Source organism: Suricata suricatta, chromosome 2 (genome assembly GCF_006229205.1).
Source record: "Suricata suricatta isolate VVHF042 chromosome 2, meerkat_22Aug2017_6uvM2_HiC, whole genome shotgun sequence".
NCBI classification, from domain to species: Eukaryota; Metazoa; Chordata; class Mammalia; order Carnivora; family Herpestidae; genus Suricata; species Suricata suricatta.
Window position 1 is genome coordinate 89,334,649 of NC_043701.1, and position 18,198 is coordinate 89,352,846.

Below are 18,198 nucleotides of genomic sequence, written 5' to 3' on the forward strand. Positions count from 1 at the left end.
ATCTGGCCATTTGTAGGAAAGTGGATGGACCTGGAGGGTGTCATGCTAAGTGAAATAAGTCAGACAGAGAAGGACAGATACCATATGTTTGCACTCATAGGTCTAACAGGAAAACAGGAGAAATCTAATGGAGGACCAGGGAGAGGGGAAGATGTAAAGAGAGTTGGGGAGAGAGAGGTATGCAAAACTTGAGAGACTATTGAATACCGAAAATGAACTGAGAGTTGGGGAAGGGGGAGGGGGGAAACGAGGTGGTGGTGATGGAGTAGGGCACTTATGGGGAAGAGCACTGGGTGTTGTATGGAAACCAGTTTGACAATAAACTATTTAAAATAAATAAATAAATAAATAAATAAATTAGTTGTTCCCTCACAAAAGACCTATCATGGTAGTAATTACCCTCGTTTAACAAAAGAGCAAACAGATTTTGTAATGGTGCCAATATTTCTTTAGTTACATACAGAGCAACAACAAAAAGCAAATACGAACCAATGTACATAAATGAGTAAATAAGTTCTCCTCAATTTTTTTTAAAGGTCACAATTTCCAATCTGAAGAAGAGAAATAAAAGAATTTCTCCTAACTGGCTTCCAATGTGTGGGACATTTAAATGATAGCTTCCTCTTTGAAGTAATGCTCATTTCTAAATATTTACTAACATCTTAAACTTGTCTGTAGTATATTTTTTTGAAAAAGGTTTTAGAATTTCACAAACCCCCTCTTTAAGACGCAGCAAAGTAGAAAGGCCCCAACACACCACCAGAATCCTGAGGTTTTGATTCCTGACCTCAAGTCTACTTTTTAACTTCGGTAAAGTGAACACTTTTGAACCTCAAATGTCTTGATCATTAATATGAGGGTGTGGTCTAGATTTTCTATTATATTTTTTTACTCTCAAAATTATTTTTAGGTCCTATAAATTAAACTGACAATACCATTGAAATGACTGCTTTTTAGCATTAGGGAATCACCACACCAGAAGAGCAAAAGGTTTCCCATTACAACAAAGAATGTGCTAAGTCATTTTCACCATGTCTTAGAGTGAAAATTTAAAATTATTCCCAAGACAATGTAATAAGAAATCATACTGGATATTTAGTTTATTCCTCTAGGCTTTGCCAGAAGAAAGCTCACAATAGCATTTTAGGAACCCTTTTGTTTATTAGAGGGCAAGTGGAATGGTTTTCCATTTTGATTATAGGAGACAAACATTAAAATAAACATGATTTGGAACTTTCTAGCACTTAATGCATAGTTCACGCTGAACTCTAAATTATTTATGGCACAGAAGGAGACACTTGGTAAATAAGAGGAAAAGCATAGAAATCAAATACAGATTGTGGTATTTGTTCTCTTTAACACTTGGGTTACCAAAAACCCAAGACTGGTGATTTATTTACTCTGAATTACTTCCTAAAGAATAGTCACATTTCCAAAGGAAAAAATAAATTAGACCATTAGTAAATGACTAAAAAACTTCACAAATAATCCTTCTGATTGGATGTTAAAACCAACTCTATACAGCTGCCAGGAATCTGGACATATTTTTTAGACCCACTGAGCATTTGATTAATAGGCAATCTTATTTCAGTATAAATTAATGATGACATGTGTCTATGAAATGTGATATATCACCACTAAGGCAGTAAATAAACAACCACAGTAAAGTTGGAAATCTAGAGATGTGTTTGTGCGTACATGTGCATAAATGTATGTATGTTTATGTGCATGTGTACGAATATATGTAAAAAAATTTGAAAAGCTACTCAAAAAACATGAAAACCCCAACATCAGTTTTGTAAACTATAGTCAATTAGAGCATCTACTGCAAACCAAGTTGGAGTCATTAGAAAAAGTGAACTCTTGAACTTTCATTTATTGCATTACTATCTTCTCTAGGATATGCAAATAATCATCCATACTTTTTCAGTGTTTTATGTTAGCACTTCTCAGAAGTTTCCCTTGCTTTACATTGCTTCTACTTGTGGATTTCACTTCAGCCTCCATGGACTTGTATCCCAGCTATCTGGTTGGCCTCTTTTTCACCAGAGGAAATTATCACAGAGCACGCCTCTTTCTACTGAATTCAGTAGTAAAACCCCTCCTTGGCATCTGCTTCTGATGACATCTGGTTTATTTGTTATGTAACACATTTACTTTTTAAAAAGGTTGAAGGTGAAATGCTGTTTTCCTGGAATTTCCCTTAAAATTTCACTATGCATACCTTGTTAAAATTTCAGTATTTATATTGTTCAAGTTCCTGGCATACTCCCATTAAATATAAATACCACATCATTCATTTCAGTTTCCAAGTGGTAGAGCCTAAGTAATCGTGAGCCCTGGCCCAGCTTTTACTTGTTTTCTCATTCATCACTGCACATTTATTCTGTTTCTTCTCATAATTTTCATTTTCTCAGAATTTTGGACTGGAGTCAGGCTGACCATAAACCCAGGGAGTTTTCTGCTGCCCAAATCTGTTTCCCAAAAGAAGCATTTTGTACAAACTAAATCCCTAAAGGTAAAAGATCTGGTTAGGTCTTCCCTACAATCATGGATTACCTCAATTTCTTAATCTTTCAGACAATGAAATCTGTTTTAGTGGCAAACATTAAACATTTTTGGTAGAAGGCAACCATTTATAGTCTTCAATGGGACCTTGAAAAAAGATGAAAAACATTGAAGGAAGACAATTTTACTGAATTTGCAATTTTGACTACGGCCAGACCACTATACACATACAGGTATAAAAGGTGCTTGACCAGGAAGGATGTATATATGCATTTGTGTGTCCATGTTTTTACTCTCCAGTAGAAGCATAGATAAGTAGATACTAAATTATGGAATGTGAAGGGGAGGAGCTAATGAGGAGAGAAAACCTGCAAAAGTGTTTAACAGAACATTTAGTGACTTCACCGAGATTTATTTCTTGAGGTTCTTGCTCTTGCTCACTCATTAAAGGAAGTAAGATGGAAACAACAGATCTAACTGTAAGAGATTAAACAGAAATCTTGACCCATATTTCCCAGAGATTTAAAGGTAAAGAGACCGAGGTAGAACAGGATGTTTTCACAAAGATCTAATAGCATGGAAAAGAAATCTGACAACTAAAATAAAGTATCTGTGAGGAAAGGGAAGTCTAAACTTGTGTTTAGGCTTAAGACAAGCATCTAAACAGTAACGAAGGAGAACTGGTAGGAGCACAACTTTAACTTGAAGGAAGAAGCCCATCCGAAAAAACCAAGAATAGCATGGCATTATATTTTGGGCAGAAAAGGCCAAGCTTATGAGCAAAGCAAGACATATCTAACTTTAGAAATTATGCTTGAGTGTGGTCATTCTCCCAGCATTCTCAAGAACCTACACCAGCACAGGAATCATTATTTTGTTGACAACCATCCATGGTGTCACCTGGTGGCTCCAACAAATAACTGCGTGATTCTAATTGTCAAGACTGATCTTGGTCTCTCTCTGAACCTTCCCCTAACTCCCCCCAACTTCTCATCCTTCAGGGTCTTGGTGATTCCTTTTCCAGAAGTAGCTATGAATTGGTTTCTGTGCTAACAGGAAAGGTGAGTACATAAGCCATAAATTGCAAAAATTGAATGTGACTATATTTGGATTCTTAGTTGAGGAGAAGGCATAAAATTAAACACACACCCACTGCCTTCTTTGCCAGAATAGGACTCCTAATCCACTGAAGGCACACTATTAAGTGGTCCAGACACATGAGCTGAAGAGAAATCAAGTACAGAGTAAATGTTTAAGCCTGAGCAATGGTGTAACAGAAGAATAGGTTTCCTGGTCATTTCCATGCAAAAACCAAAGGTCGAAGACAAGCCTTATGGAGGACTTCTGACATTAATGTAAATTCCACATCTGGTTGGTGGAGCACAGCTAAAAGTAAGTGAATATATTACAAAGTATTTGAGGTATTTACTCTTTTTTTAATGTTTTATTTATTTTTGAGAGAGAGAGAGAGAGAGAGAGAGAGACAACATGAGCAGGGGAAGGTCAGAGAGGAAGGGAGACACAGAACCCGGAAACAAGCTCCAGGCTCTGAGCTAGCTGTAGTAAGCACAGAGCCTGACGTGGGGCTTGAACCCACAAACCATGAGATCATGACCTGAACCAAAGTCAGACACCCAACCGACTGAGCCACCCAGGCACCCCGAGGTATTTAAGTGTTGAACTAAATAGCTTTTATTGATAAAAAAAATACTTCATATCAGTTTTAAAATAAATTTTTTTTTTAATTAAAATAAACCAAGGAAAGAATGTCCTCTTTTTCTAAAATCCAATGGTGTTAAAACTACAGTCTTATTTTTTCAGACCATTGTGGCTAGATAGCATCAGGCCTCACTCTAATGTTTCTAATTCAAGGTCGGGAGACCAAAAATATTTTGAAGGAATCGGGGAGCATAATCTTTTGAAATAACAAATAACAACCAATTTAAGCATATGCAGGATTAAGTTTTGTTATTGTTATTTTTAGTTATTTCAATTATAATTTTCAATCACCTAGGTGATTAGGGTTTTATATTTCATCCAAGATATATATTAAAATTCTGAGAAAAATTTACCAACTCCTATTAACTCCACTCCTCAATTATCCCTATTATCATCAAATATTGTTTATTCAGGAGAAGCAAAATCACTCTAATATTTGCCTACTAAAACATAATTATGCAAATGCTTCTAATATTAAATGGTGTTCTCTAGTACCAAATATTTTGGAAATAACTATCTTACATATACTTTTTATTTTCTTGGCTAATTCAGACTTGACTATGGTTCCTTTATTTTAAAAGTTCTACAAAAAATTTTTTTTGGCCAATTTGAACTATTTATGGAGATCAGAGGAGTTCTGGAATATGTGGGTGTTCTATTCCTAGTTAACTCAGGGACTGTGCCCCAAGAACCTAAGCTGTGCAGGCATAATTTTTAAAACAATAATGAGAGGTTCTTATAGCTCCAAAGATTTTTAATTCTCAAATGTACAAAATGTTACTGGAACTCATTTAGAGAAATTAAAAATAGGACAGAAAATATTTCTGCGCTGATAAAGATACCAGAGAATGAGGACCATATTCAGATATATAAAATATCCATGCCGAAGACACAAAAACAACTGAATAATTTAAAAATTAAACTAAGAATATATCAAATTATTTTTCAAATAAGAAAAAGCCAAATTCCAAAATAGCTCTAAAATAAAATGGAAATTCCAATAATTTTAAAATAATTACATTAGAGGCCATTATGCATTTCAAAAGAAACAACAGACTAGAAACTAGTGGAAGACGGAGTTCTGGGAAGGAGAGCTGGGAAGGCACTTTTCAAGTGCCTATTTTCTTTTCTCTAAGCTTGACAGGCATTTTCAGTCTATAAACACTCCACTTGTCATCTAGGAGAGTAACTGAAAACAATGGAACAACGAAGATCTCAGAGTTTATTCTTGAATTTACACGTGTTCATGTTCTCAAAGTTAATAGTATGTGTTTGGAAGCAAATAAAAAAGTTATTTGAAAGCAAAGGATCATTTAGAAACCTAATGTATGCACTTATTAAGTAATAAAATAAGGGTTACCTAAGGGTCACCACTGATCTTTCGGTTGCCTAAACAAAAAGGAACCTATATTTTGCTTAGGGGTGTTCTTTTTCTTCCCTGAAGTTTATGAGAGCGAGCGAGCGAGCGAGCAAGCGAGCTCATAGAAGGAACAAAGAAAAAAGCAGCAAGACGGAGAATCCTAACCAGGCTCTGCACTGTCAGCACATAGCCCAGTGAGGGTCCAGAACTCACGCACCCTCAGCTAAATCACGACCCAAGCTAAAAATCAAGAGTTGGATGCTCAGCAGACTGAGCCACCCAGGCACCCCTGCCTCTGTTTTCTCACATGAAAATAAAAAGAGGGGCGCCTGGGTGGCTCAGTCGGTTAGGCCTCCGACTTTGGCTCAGGTCAGATCTCACGTTGGTGGGTTCGAGCCCCGCATCAGGCTCTGTGCTGACAGCTAGCTCAGAGCCTGGAGCCTGCTTCCGGTTCTGTCTCCTTCTCTCTCTGCCCCTCCCCCTCTCATGCTCTATCTCTCTCTGTCTCAAAAATAAATAAAACATTAAAAAAAATTTTTTAAAGAAAATAAAAAGAAATGTACAGCATCAAATGAACATTGTATAATATTTTAAATTCCTCTTTATATAAATTTTAATGTCTTCAAATTAATATAGGCTAAACATGACTCTATTCTTCAATTAAATTTACTTTGCCAAACTATGTGTGAGGCAGCATGTCCATGTGTGTGAATCCATGAGACAGAACTTCTTTTTCCAAAAAGGTGTCTAATAGGTAGAATACACATAACGAGAAGAAAAGAATGTCTATGATAGAACAACTTTAAAAGACATACTAGATATTTAGAGTACACATGTTAAGGTAATCTAAAATATTCCAAGCCAAAACCCAACTAATTCTTCACAGAAGTGAAAATAGAGCTCACAGCATGTAGTTACTAGAGAGCATAGAAAAGTTACAAGCATGTATAAATATTTTGAAAATATTATTTAGCCCATCTGCAGATCTTTAGAGATGCTAAGTGCTTCAAACTACCATTTTATCCATTATTTCTTACACCAACTCCATTATAAGTAACAATTTGTTTAATGACCGGATGCGGTGAAACAAGCTTTGAATGCATCAAGTTCTCTACTCGACAATGAGATACTCAAAGCCATGTATTTTTCTAAGTTTGGAAGCGTATTTGAGGATAATGGAAATATGAAGGCAAAGGCCTTGGAAATCCGTCGTGAGCTCTGAGTTGTGCAGAAAGTCTTCTGGGTCAACTATCATTCAACACCTTTCTCTATCCATTTGGTAGTGAAAGTCCATGTATCACTACCACACACTTAACTCAACTCTGGACTGCTGTTTTGATAAGATAGTGGTGTTAAGTGGAATTCTGTTATTCTTGTCCTTTCTTCCCTCACTCAAAATAGCTTATTTTAATGTAGGACAGCCAGGGCACATTCTCATGTAACAATTTTGAAGCAAGTCACACCCATAGGAATAATTCACTGTACTCAGTATATATTATAATAATTTTTCAGTATGTATTGAGTCTATTAGTAATAGTTCTGTTTTAGAAAAAAAAATTACTTCATGTGGTTGGGTCAAGTCAAAGTAGAACAAACTAGAAGCAGATAGGTTCGTAAGGTAATTACTGATAAAGGTCTAATGATAGAAAAAGACCAAAAACTGGACCACAGCACTAGGGATGAACATAGAGGATCATGAAAATAAACTGAAGAGAAAACTGAAGGTAACTGATTAGCTAACAAAGAGTGCTTCCATTATGGGAAAACCAAGTAACTGGGAACAGGTTGTCATGGAAAAATGGGGACGAGTCATTTGTCAAGCACATTGCATTTGTGATGCCTGGAAAATCCAGAGAGAGGTGCCAGGAGGCAGTTAGATGCAGATCTGCAGTTTAGAAATGAGGTCGAGGCTGTGGTCAAGATCTGAGTGGGAGGTAGGGCTTTCCTCAAAGCATCTTTCAGAGTTCTGATTGCAGGAGCTATGAAGGTTGGGGGACTGTTTTAAGTCCTCTGTTACACATCTGCTGTTTCACTTTCCAGTTTGGTTCATCTTATACATGTATATGTATTTGTGGTGGTTTTTGCACTGTTTACCCCAATCCTTTGTCCAATGTTGGCCCAAGTAAATAGTCCCTGTCAGATGGTCACCTACCCTATCTTAAGGGGCACATAGGCAGTGAATGTTAAGATGGACTTCACATTGAGTCAAGCCTGTATTTAATTCCTAGTTTTTAGCTGACAATGAAGAGATTATCCTCAGCTCCAATAATTAAAAAAAAAGAGCAACATCATAATATATAAATAAAGCACCTACCCAATGGACTTGTCATTCTTTTCCTTTCAGTGTGAAGTAATAAAAGTCCTAAATTAAATGGCATTTGATTAGGAAAACTAAGTAGACCAAGTAGAGAGCAAAAGAAAAATTCCAAACTTAATAATATGAAAGTAACTCCTGATCTAAAAATACTTGTTTTAAGTCTCCTAACTGTAGTATAGCCTCCTGAAAAATTTTAATTAAAACTCCTAGATATTGCCACTTTAAATCATTTATAGAGATGGTTTAGTAGTCATTGTAAGCAAGCATATAATCCACATGAAGGCAATGTACTTTGTTTTATCTACTGATGTCTCCTAAACTCCTAGGCATTCAATCAACATAGTCCATTTGTTAAAGAAATCAATGGGAGACAGCCAGTATTTCTGTCTCAGTGTCTTGGCATATTTAAACTCATTCCAAACAATCCACATCAACAAGATATTGGGCCAACGCCTACTTCACTGAAATGAGTCCTAAAGTTTCAGCTCTCCCAGAAATGGGATCTTCATCAGCCATCACAGGATGAGCACTGGTGAGGTAATCTGCCTGACAGACCGCTGCCATCCTCTCAAATGAAATAACTTTGCAATAACCAACCTGCTCCCTCCCCTCATATAATTCCTTTGTTCCCATTCCCTTCTGCCCGTATGTCTTTCATTTTGTACAGCTCCTCAGCTCCTTTCTATCTGCTAAAAAATCTGTGGCTTAATTCTAATCAATTTTTGCTCAAATAAACTCTTAAATTTTTAATGAGTCTCAGGTTTGTCTTTCATAACTTCTTGGCTTTTTTAGGCACTTGATTTGCAACCTTTTCTTTAACTTGTGACTCAGGTTTCTTTGAAAAAGTGACAGACAGGTGGTACACTAATACAGCCTTTGGGTTCAAACAAGACTCCCTCAAAAGCAGAGCCTACAGCAGGGATGTGGCTGTTGGTAGTTCATGTGGAAGATAGTGCCAGCGGGCAAAAGTGAGATAGAGATGCAAGACAAGTCAATAAAGCCCAACAAATGGCCAAGTCATTTGCAGCTGGGCTACTGGCGCTCAGTCTCATTAGGAAGCCTCTAAAAATCTCAGTGGCCCACTCCTCTGAACTGTCAAACCTGCAGGACCAAAGGAGACAGGGGTTTTAGCAATGGATTCCCGTCCCCAGTGAGTTGAGGGTTGAGTGGGTATATGCTATCCTCCTCCATTTCGGGGTCAAGCCGAGGCACACCCTAGCATGTTTGCGTCTCTGCCCGAGTTTTCTCAGGTGGGAATTGTTCTCTGGGCAGGCAATGTTCCTTGGCTCCAGGTGAACTCAAGGTAGGATATGGAGTGACACGGCTTTCTTACAACCAACTATGTTATAGACTCGCAAATCGTCAATTTTTTTAAAGCTTTGCATGGGCGGTAACAATTACTCCTATATTCTGATTAAAACACTTTTTTTTTTCCATCTCTATCAGTTGGAATGTGAGGTAAATTCCCTCAAGGTATTATTTTATATGACTGGGATATTGAAACAGTCCTTAACCTCTGCTAGTATGCTACCAATACACTGATTTTCCATTATACCAAAGACTTACTTCCAAGAAAAATTCTTCAGTGACACTTACTAAAGCATGGCAACAAAGACTTTATTCAGGGACGGGAGGGAAGGGTTATCAGAACAGGCAGAGTGCCACTGAAATAGAATTTTACTGTAGAAGAGAGATTTGTTTCAACTCCTAACACAGCATGGGCAAGTGGGAATTTATAGCTAACAGCAGGGTAGGGGTCGGTGAATAGAAATTACTAAGAGAAACATCAAGGTTAAGGGTAACCTGGGGATGATGGAAGCTGAGCAGCCCGATTAGCTAGTTACCAAAGGTGATCAGTTATGGAGGATGGGGGATTCCCACTGAATTAACTTAGCATTCCTGCTCATATTGGACAATGCAGAGATAAAGAAGTCCAAAAGATGAAGCCTAAACAAAACAGAGTTCGGGGGAGCCTGGTAGGGTGAGGTCAAGGACAGAATCTTTGTGACTCAACAGTACTGAAAAGACCACTCAACAGATTAATTTCTCTCTCATGTGTGGATGGCCATCGAGTCTCTAATGATACATTAAACCCACTCACAATAGAAGCCTCTAGAATAGGAAATGGAGTCGCGTTCTCGAGTTAAAAGTCAAGTTAAAGCCATGCTAAGTTTTCATCTGGCTGGCAACCAGTCTATGACTCAGGAAATTCGAATCTATGAACAAGAGCCGAAAATCTTTTACACTGTAAAGTATTCGCAAAGTACTTTAATTTTCCCCTCCAAACACCTAGTAATTTACACACAGGCCAGCTGAAACTCATTAGCATTTGCCACGTGCACTCCTTCAAGGGCTTCAAACAGGGATAGCGATCCGAATGCAAAAGTAAGGGCTCTGGCCCAGCAGGTAGGGGCGTCTTCATTAGCTGACTCTGTTTGGCTACTGCTCCAGCAGAAGCTGAACTTGGGAAATAAATATGCAGGAAAATGTGGGGCAGACATACATAAATAATTTAACTTGAGAGGAGTACTCTAAACCTCTCATTTACAGTCACCTTTTATTATTTTCTTATTCCTACAGACTCAAGTAGAAAGTGTCTTAGGTGTCCTAAGAAGGGTAAAAAGGACTAATATAACGCAAACTTCCCAGTAACTAAATCCAGGATTAAACATATAATCTGAAAAAATTACTAAGGTTGTTGTCTTCGCCAAAATAAATCTCATCACAACAGAGGCTTTATATTTTCTCTTTTCCCTTATTAGAGTGCTATCAATCAAAAACGAATGAACTAGGAAATAAAATCTCTCTCCCTTTCTCTACCCCTCATCAGTTTATCTATGTAGGGTCAAAGGTGAGTCATGTATACTGGATTCTAGCAATTCAAATGCATTTAAGTAAGGATTAAGCAATTCAAATACATTAAGGATTAAGCAATGACACTTTTATTCTATTTTAAAAGGCATCAATGTTTGAGCAACAGCTCTGAACAGGGACAGTCTACCTTCCTACCTCCTGATATTAGGTTCCTATTGTTGCTGTAACAAATTGCCACTAATTTAGTGGGTTGAAAAACAAATTTATCATCTTAGTACCCCAGCTCCAAAGTCCAAAACGGCTCTCACTAGGGTAAAATTAAGGCTTTTTGTTCCTTCTGGAGGCTCTGGAGGAAAATTCTTTTTCTTACCTTCTGTAGCACCTAGCTCTGCATTCTGTGGCTTGTAGTGTCCCTCCCACCATCCTCAAAGGAGGCAGTTTGAAGCTCTCTCTGACGCTGACCTCTTCCACCTCTCTCTTCCACTATAAAGGACACTTGAGATCACACTGAGCACACCTGGACCATCGGGCTACTCACCCTGAGTCAGCTGATTACCATCCTTAATTCTAACTGTAACCTTCATTCCCTCTTGCTATGTGACATGACATAGTCAAAGGTTCTAAGTATCAGAGTGTAGACATCTTTTGGGGGCCGCTATTGTGGATTCTATCTCCCCACATTCCTTAGAGAACAGAACACAGCTGGGCACTGCTCCCTGCCTCACCAGGCATGCAGGCCCTGCGTTGGCCCAATGGTAGCCACCTGTGAGTGAAAGCATGCCGAATGGGCTGCTGAATTAACTGAAAAGTTGGAAATGATTTCCTGTTGCCTATCGTACAAGAGGTGAGAAGGACATAAGAATGAAATGTAAGTTAATTCAGCCAAAGTTTATAAGGCATAATAAAAGAAACTGAAAAATATACAGTCATATTTTTAAAAGATTTTTTAAAGTTTATTTATTTATTTGGAGAGAGAGAGAGGAGCTACGTGGGGAGGGGCAGAGGGAGAGAGCGCCAAGCAGGCTCTGCAGTGATGCAGAGCTTGAACTCACAAACTGAACCAGCAGATCATGACCTGAATTGAAATCAAGAGTCAGATACTTAACCGACCGAGCCACCCAGGCACCAAAGGTCTTATTTTTATGATTTGTTGAATATCAGTTTTTGTATAATTTCTTCTGAAAGAAGTAATACATACATTATGGGAACTTGGTAGTTTTGGTAGCTATCTCTTATTTATTTATTCAAAAATTATTGGATATCTAATATGGGATGGTCCCAGGGAAATAGCAGTGACTAGACCCCAGGGCTGGCTTTCAAATGACTCACCAGTTTAATGAGAGAATCAGACAAGCAACCAGTTAAAAATCATAGTAAAAAACTTTAAGGGAACCTGGGTGGCCCTGTCGGTTAAGTGTTCGACTTTGGCTCAGGTCATGTTCACACAGTCTGTGAGTTCGAGCACTGCATTGGGCTCTGTACTGACAGCTCAGAGCCTGGAGCCTGTTTCAGATTCTGACTCCCTTTCTCTCTGCCCCTTCCCAGCTCAGGCTTTGTATCTTTCTCTCTCTCTCAGAAACTGAATAAACATTAAAAAATAAACAAAAAACAAAAACAAAACCTTGAGTCTTAAAAGAGCACAACAGATAATCACCAAAAATCCCTCTAAAGCCTCTAGACAGGGTGAGTTCAGAAAGCCTCCCAAACACAAGTGAACCAACCCCTGAGCAAGTGAATAAGCCAGTGAGCATAATGCCAAAGTGCATGGTGATGAAAACATGGCGTATCTGGTGAAATGCAGGTAGAACCATGTAGCTAGAGCTAAGTTTGCCCTTGGCGTTAAAAGGAAAGCAGATATAGGAAAGGTTGATAAGATCCAGCTCATGAAAGCGCTTGTTTGCCTGAGAATTTTGTACCTTTATCATATAAAACATGGAATATCATCAATTTGTAGAAAACTAGAGTTGGTATTCTAGAGGAAGGATGGAAGTGAGGACAAAGAGAATTATACTGCTGCTGCTAATGCTCCGAGGATTTCATTTCCAAAGCAGCCAGAAAATAGGATCTGCCCATTTGTTAATAGAAAATTATCTCCATTTAATCCTCACAACAACCCTGAAATAGGTTCTATGTTTATCCCTATTGGACAGATGAGAAAACTGAGGTTTATAGAGATTAACTTTCCCCTGACCTATAGTCTGTAAAATGTGCAGCTAGATTACACTTCACACCTCTGTCTTCAGAACGTTCTTAGAGCTCCCAGAAGCAGGTTTACCTTGTAGTTCCCTCCTACTTAACTTACTGGCGTCGGCCCATTCCAAAGGAGGAAGTAGCAGCCTGGTCAGTCACAAGGGAGAGTCCCAGAGTGCTGTCCCAGATCTGGGGATACCACATCCACCAGGGCACCCTAGAACACCCTGGGTAGCCAATCTTGACCTCAGGTAGAAGGAGCCCAAAGAATTGCAGCATTTTACTGCTTCAACACCTTTGCGAAAGTGCCTACCTTGTCAGTGCCCATGGAGATCTGTTGAAGTCTGTTACACAAAATAAAATTAGATGTTAGTTTCATCCAGAAAATTCAGTGTAAGCCCTCACAGAACCCCTGGCTTAATCTTTTAGACCAGATGGCTCTATCATCCAGTCTGTTGGTGCTCATGGGATCTCTGAAATTGCTGGATTGATACATATTGTGGCAGCTTTGGGCCAAAGCAGCACAAAATAGAATGGTACAGTTCTTAATGACACAGAATTCAGTTGCCAGATGCCCAGACTCCTTCCTGTCTGACAAAAGACAGGGTGGCAGGCCTGGTATTCACCAGTGGATATGAGCAGGGCAGACTGATGGCAAATGCTTGACAAATTCACATACAGACAAAATCTGGCCAAAATGGCAGGAAGGAATGACACTTAACTGAGTGGTTAACATTTTTATCTCAAAAAGCAGGATATTGTACATAACACTTTCTGAAAAATAATTAAGACACTGTTATTAAATGAATTTTTTGTTTTTAAATGCAATAAGGATGTACAGAATCCTTCAGATGTGAGTTTCTTCAAACTTTATTTAAACAGAATGGAACTCAGTTGGGAGACTTAAGGGGTAATGTCTGCCTGTCAGAAAACAAAAGCTCTTCTGTAGATTTTGCGTGTTTATTTATTTATTTAAATTTTACATCCTCAACATATATTACAAGGGCTTCATCGTTTAGTTTAGAATATACATACTGTATTTGAATAATCGTTTGGGGGCTATATGTGCCATGAAAGGTACATTTTCCTTTTTTATAATCAATAAACAACAGACACAAAAAGGCATGGAACCATTTAAAAGTTTCGTCTCCTTCAAATAGAATACAGCCTGGGATTCAAAACAGATTCTTCCTTGAAAATTGCAATTATTTCCCATCCCCCTAGAAAAAAGAAAAAGAGAAATGCAGAAACATATAGGCAATTTGTTAGTTCTTTATCAAATTTACATTTCTATCTGCAGTAGACACAGTAGACTACACTATACATCTGAGCCTTCTGCTTTGTTATGGCTATAATCACATAAATAGTCTAAACAAAAAACTGTTAAAAGTTTATTTTCTTCACTTTCTACAAGGTATCGTCTTCTTCCACAATAAATTGACCAGCACTTTTTGCATCGAGTACACACGGTATACAGATGCGCGTGGAAAAATACATTTATGTCCTTTAAAATTTCTGGGTCCACGTAGACGTCTCCATTCCTATGGGAAGCATAGGTATCCAGGTTTCTTCGGGGATGTCTGTTTATCACCTCAGTGTACGGGACTGTTTAGCAAAATGCCTCTTTTCCCCTGTTCCTCTGACCCCTGCCAACCCAATATTAATTTTTACTGAAGAGTTTCATCTACTTAAAACTCTAAACTACTAGGTCTGATCTGTTTAAAAGAGGTTGACTCAACCCCTCAGGCACTCACCCACACACATACAAGAACAAATTCCATCCTGAAAAGCTAACATTTGTTATTCAGTATTTTAATAAACCATAGAACTTTCGGTTTAGAATTTTCCTGAAAATATATATTCTTCACCTGAAGCTGTCATAAAAATGGAAAGACTATCTTCTCTGATTTCAAAATCATCAAAGTAGGTCTTTTAAAACTACTTTCCAATCCCCAGGAGTAGTGTACTAGGAGGGCAAGCACGTCAGGATCTTTCGAAAATGAGTTGAAGATAGTAACTTTGATTTCTGCTTGAACATGTATTATTTGTACCAACGGATTCTAACTGAAAATATAACTACTATTAGCACTAATGAGACCTATAGAGCTACCCCGGAAGTAAAGCTGCATCCCTTTCCGAGAACTCTGGGAGTCTGACAGGCAGGTTGTTTGAACTGCCTCCTGCCGCCACCTCTTCAACAGTTCACCTCCACACAGATTGTTAAGGGTTCACGAACGGTTGCCGCCTTCAAACTGCATACTAAAAAAGGTAGCCAAGACATAACTGTATGTGTACGGCACATAAAATCATGTGTGGCTTTAGAATATGTTCAGATACAAAGCTTGCCTGCCGATTGTACAAAACGTTGTCAATTTATGTAAAAATATTTATTACCTGTAACTATAGATACACAAAATCAATGTGTGTGTTATGCAATATCATGTCAGTAATGCATTTGTTACTGTTTTGAGAGCTTTCTTTTGCTCCAGATTATGCTCTGCCAAATAACTTTTTTTTTTTATTATTATACTAGGGTAAGTGATTGCTGTGCTACATTTGCAATTGTAATGATCATTTTCCTGGGAATGCTAAATTATGTCTTAATTTTATTCAAAAGCTTTTATTTTCAAAGCAATTAAACTTATTGTTGATTGATATTTACCATCTAATGTTCCTGGAACACTAAAATAATACGCTTTATACATAATCTTCCATTAGAGAATACTGCTTGAGAGTAGCTATTTGATATGACGGCATTCAGTTGAGTTTTCAAACCAAAGAACAAAAATTATAGCAATTTCACTTGGAATCCATAGATCCATGCACAGGATTGCGTTCAACAAAATCACTAAATGCTATTTGTTATTCAAAGATGAACGAATCAATAGAAGAACAGAACTGATAAATCATTAGTACTTTAATGCAGAGTGGAGAGAAAAACTAATAAATCATGCATTTCAAGCACTTGTTTTCCTCATGGCATGTTTAAAAACAGAAAACATGCAAAGATGGGATGCAGGTCAATATGAATGGACAATACCCAAACTGCTCAGAAAAGCATTTCATTTTATATCACAGATTTAATGAAACACCAAGGAAAGTTCTATGCCATAATTTCTTTAAATGGAGACTCCAACCATTCCATGAACACTGTAAACGACGATCTGGGTCATTATTTCCAAATAAACATTTGAAATGTCACAGAGATGGGAGTGGTGTAGGTTGATGAAGGGGGGCTAAGTGCATGCATGATTTGCTTCAATGAGCTTAACAGCATTGCACGTATCAATTTATTCCAGAGCAAAACTGATATGATCATTTACCTTCTCAAGTGTACTTAACTGATCCATTAAAACTTACAGATACCTATATTTATAAATGACCAAAAAAGCAAGAAATCAGCAATTGAGCTTTGATTGTGTTGTGCGACCCACTGTCTATGTAAGATGAGAATTTTAATTATAATTAATGGGTAATTCACTCTCTTCCAGAGTTTAAGTCATCAAAAAATTAATCATAAGAACCATAAATTTTCTCCACAAAGCTAATTAATTATGCATTAACCCATTTCCCTCAAGCATCTTTCTCTGAATCTTTGGTGGGAAATAGTATATACTAGGCACATCGTTTAAAATATCTATTTGGTTACTGGTGTGGTTATGAATTTTCTTCTAGATCCACATGCAGAAAGGAATAAGGCTTGTCATGTTATCACACTTTACTGCCAAGTAACTTATTTCTGTCTCAACTTCTTTCTGGAATTAAAAACAAAATGAAACAAAATAAAAATCGCTTTCTAGTTTTTTAGCACAAGAACACTTTATATACCTGGTATTTTAAATTCCACTCAGAAGCATTAAGATGTTGAAGAAAAACTATTTAGGTACAGCAAGGTTATCAGAGACAACTATTTAATAAAATCTTCCAATTAAAACTTTCTTTTCAAGTCATAGTTCAAAGATCATTGATGCACTGATTCTAAAAAAGAAAAATAGAGCAATCTGCGGTTATGATCATCGTAGCATTACTGAGTAGTGCTTATCAATAACTGGAATCACACGGAGAATCACATTTCCCATGATATTTCCTTTTATGTTTCAAAGATTTCTCTCACAGGTTAGTAAATGGAAATTGGGGGAGGGGTGGACGAGAGACATAAAAATCTATGGGAATGCATGCAACAAAAATATGCAGTATCACTTCATGTAAACTTTTGCCTTCTTCATGCAAAGATGCCTATAAAAACAGAGACAAATTTTCTAATAGCTGAATTTTACATTAGCCCGTTAACAAAAACTGTTAACCAATTCCATGATTTTGCATGAGCAAGAGAACTGAAATGGTTGAAAGATTTCCAGCATAAGTTTCCATGGCCCAATTATGCTAATTAGATCTCTAAGAATAAAATGAGACAGGTTTATTCCTTGCTCCGGTTTCTTGTTCTTTTGACGAGGGAGCAGAAGAGCCCGGTTTTTGGAGGAGGACCCATCAGCATTGGGGCTTGGTTCTTGTGTGTAATTTTTATCTAGGAAAAGAAAGAGAAAGAGAGTAATCTCCGGACAGAATACCATTTTCAGAGAATCTCTGTTAAGGTTAATAATATTCCATGAGTTACCAGAACACCACAAGTATAAAATGTAGTTTCAGAGTCTTTATTATTTCAAAAATAATTTTAAGCAAGATAAGAATCTGTATTTAAACCAGATTCCAGTGCTCAGGGTAGTAACCAAAAAATAAAAATTAACCGAAATCACACTGTAAATATCATGTTACCCTCGCCTTCACTTGTAGCTACACCCCAAAACTCTTTGTTTCAGTGACATGATTCTCCAGTATAATTCACTGACCATTTCAAGTGGGAAAGGTTGTATAATGACAGCATTCAGAAGCCCAGTTACATACAGCCCAACATCAAGATGCGCAGGGTATGAAGGCAAGCCTTATTTATCTTGCTAATCAGATTGTTTCTCTCTTTCAACACGAACTGCAAGGTTTAATTTCAAAACAATCATTAGGAATGAAAGTCAAAAGTTAACGTGCATAAAAGGTCAGAAATGATGAACTAGCTTTCTAATTTGTTAATTAATTGGTAATAGAATAGAATCAAATATTGAAAAGCCTGCTTCAAACACTTTGAGAGACCGTTCTAAAGCTACTCGTTTTGATTTCTTTGATATAAAACTACGAATCACCTTAAATGAGACAACCTTAAAGTAGATTATGTCTGCAATTTTCTCTAATTCAAGTCTAAATTAGAGAAGACATTTTATGAATATATGCTATGCTCAAA

General features: G+C 37.4%; 1 protein-coding gene across 1 annotated transcript in view; it reads right to left on the minus strand.

The window, feature by feature from the left end:
• Window positions 1-13,760: 13,760 nt before the first annotated feature.
• The window catches only part of LOC115283403 (diacylglycerol kinase beta-like), a 191,029-nt gene continuing 186,591 nt past the window's right edge, over window positions 13,761-18,198 (minus strand). Inside the window, exon 5 of the mRNA XM_029929657.1 lies at window positions 13,761-17,433. Coding sequence (XP_029785517.1) covers window positions 17,326-17,433 — 108 coding nt within the window. The 3' untranslated portion in view covers window positions 13,761-17,325. The remainder of the gene's footprint in view (window positions 17,434-18,198) is intronic.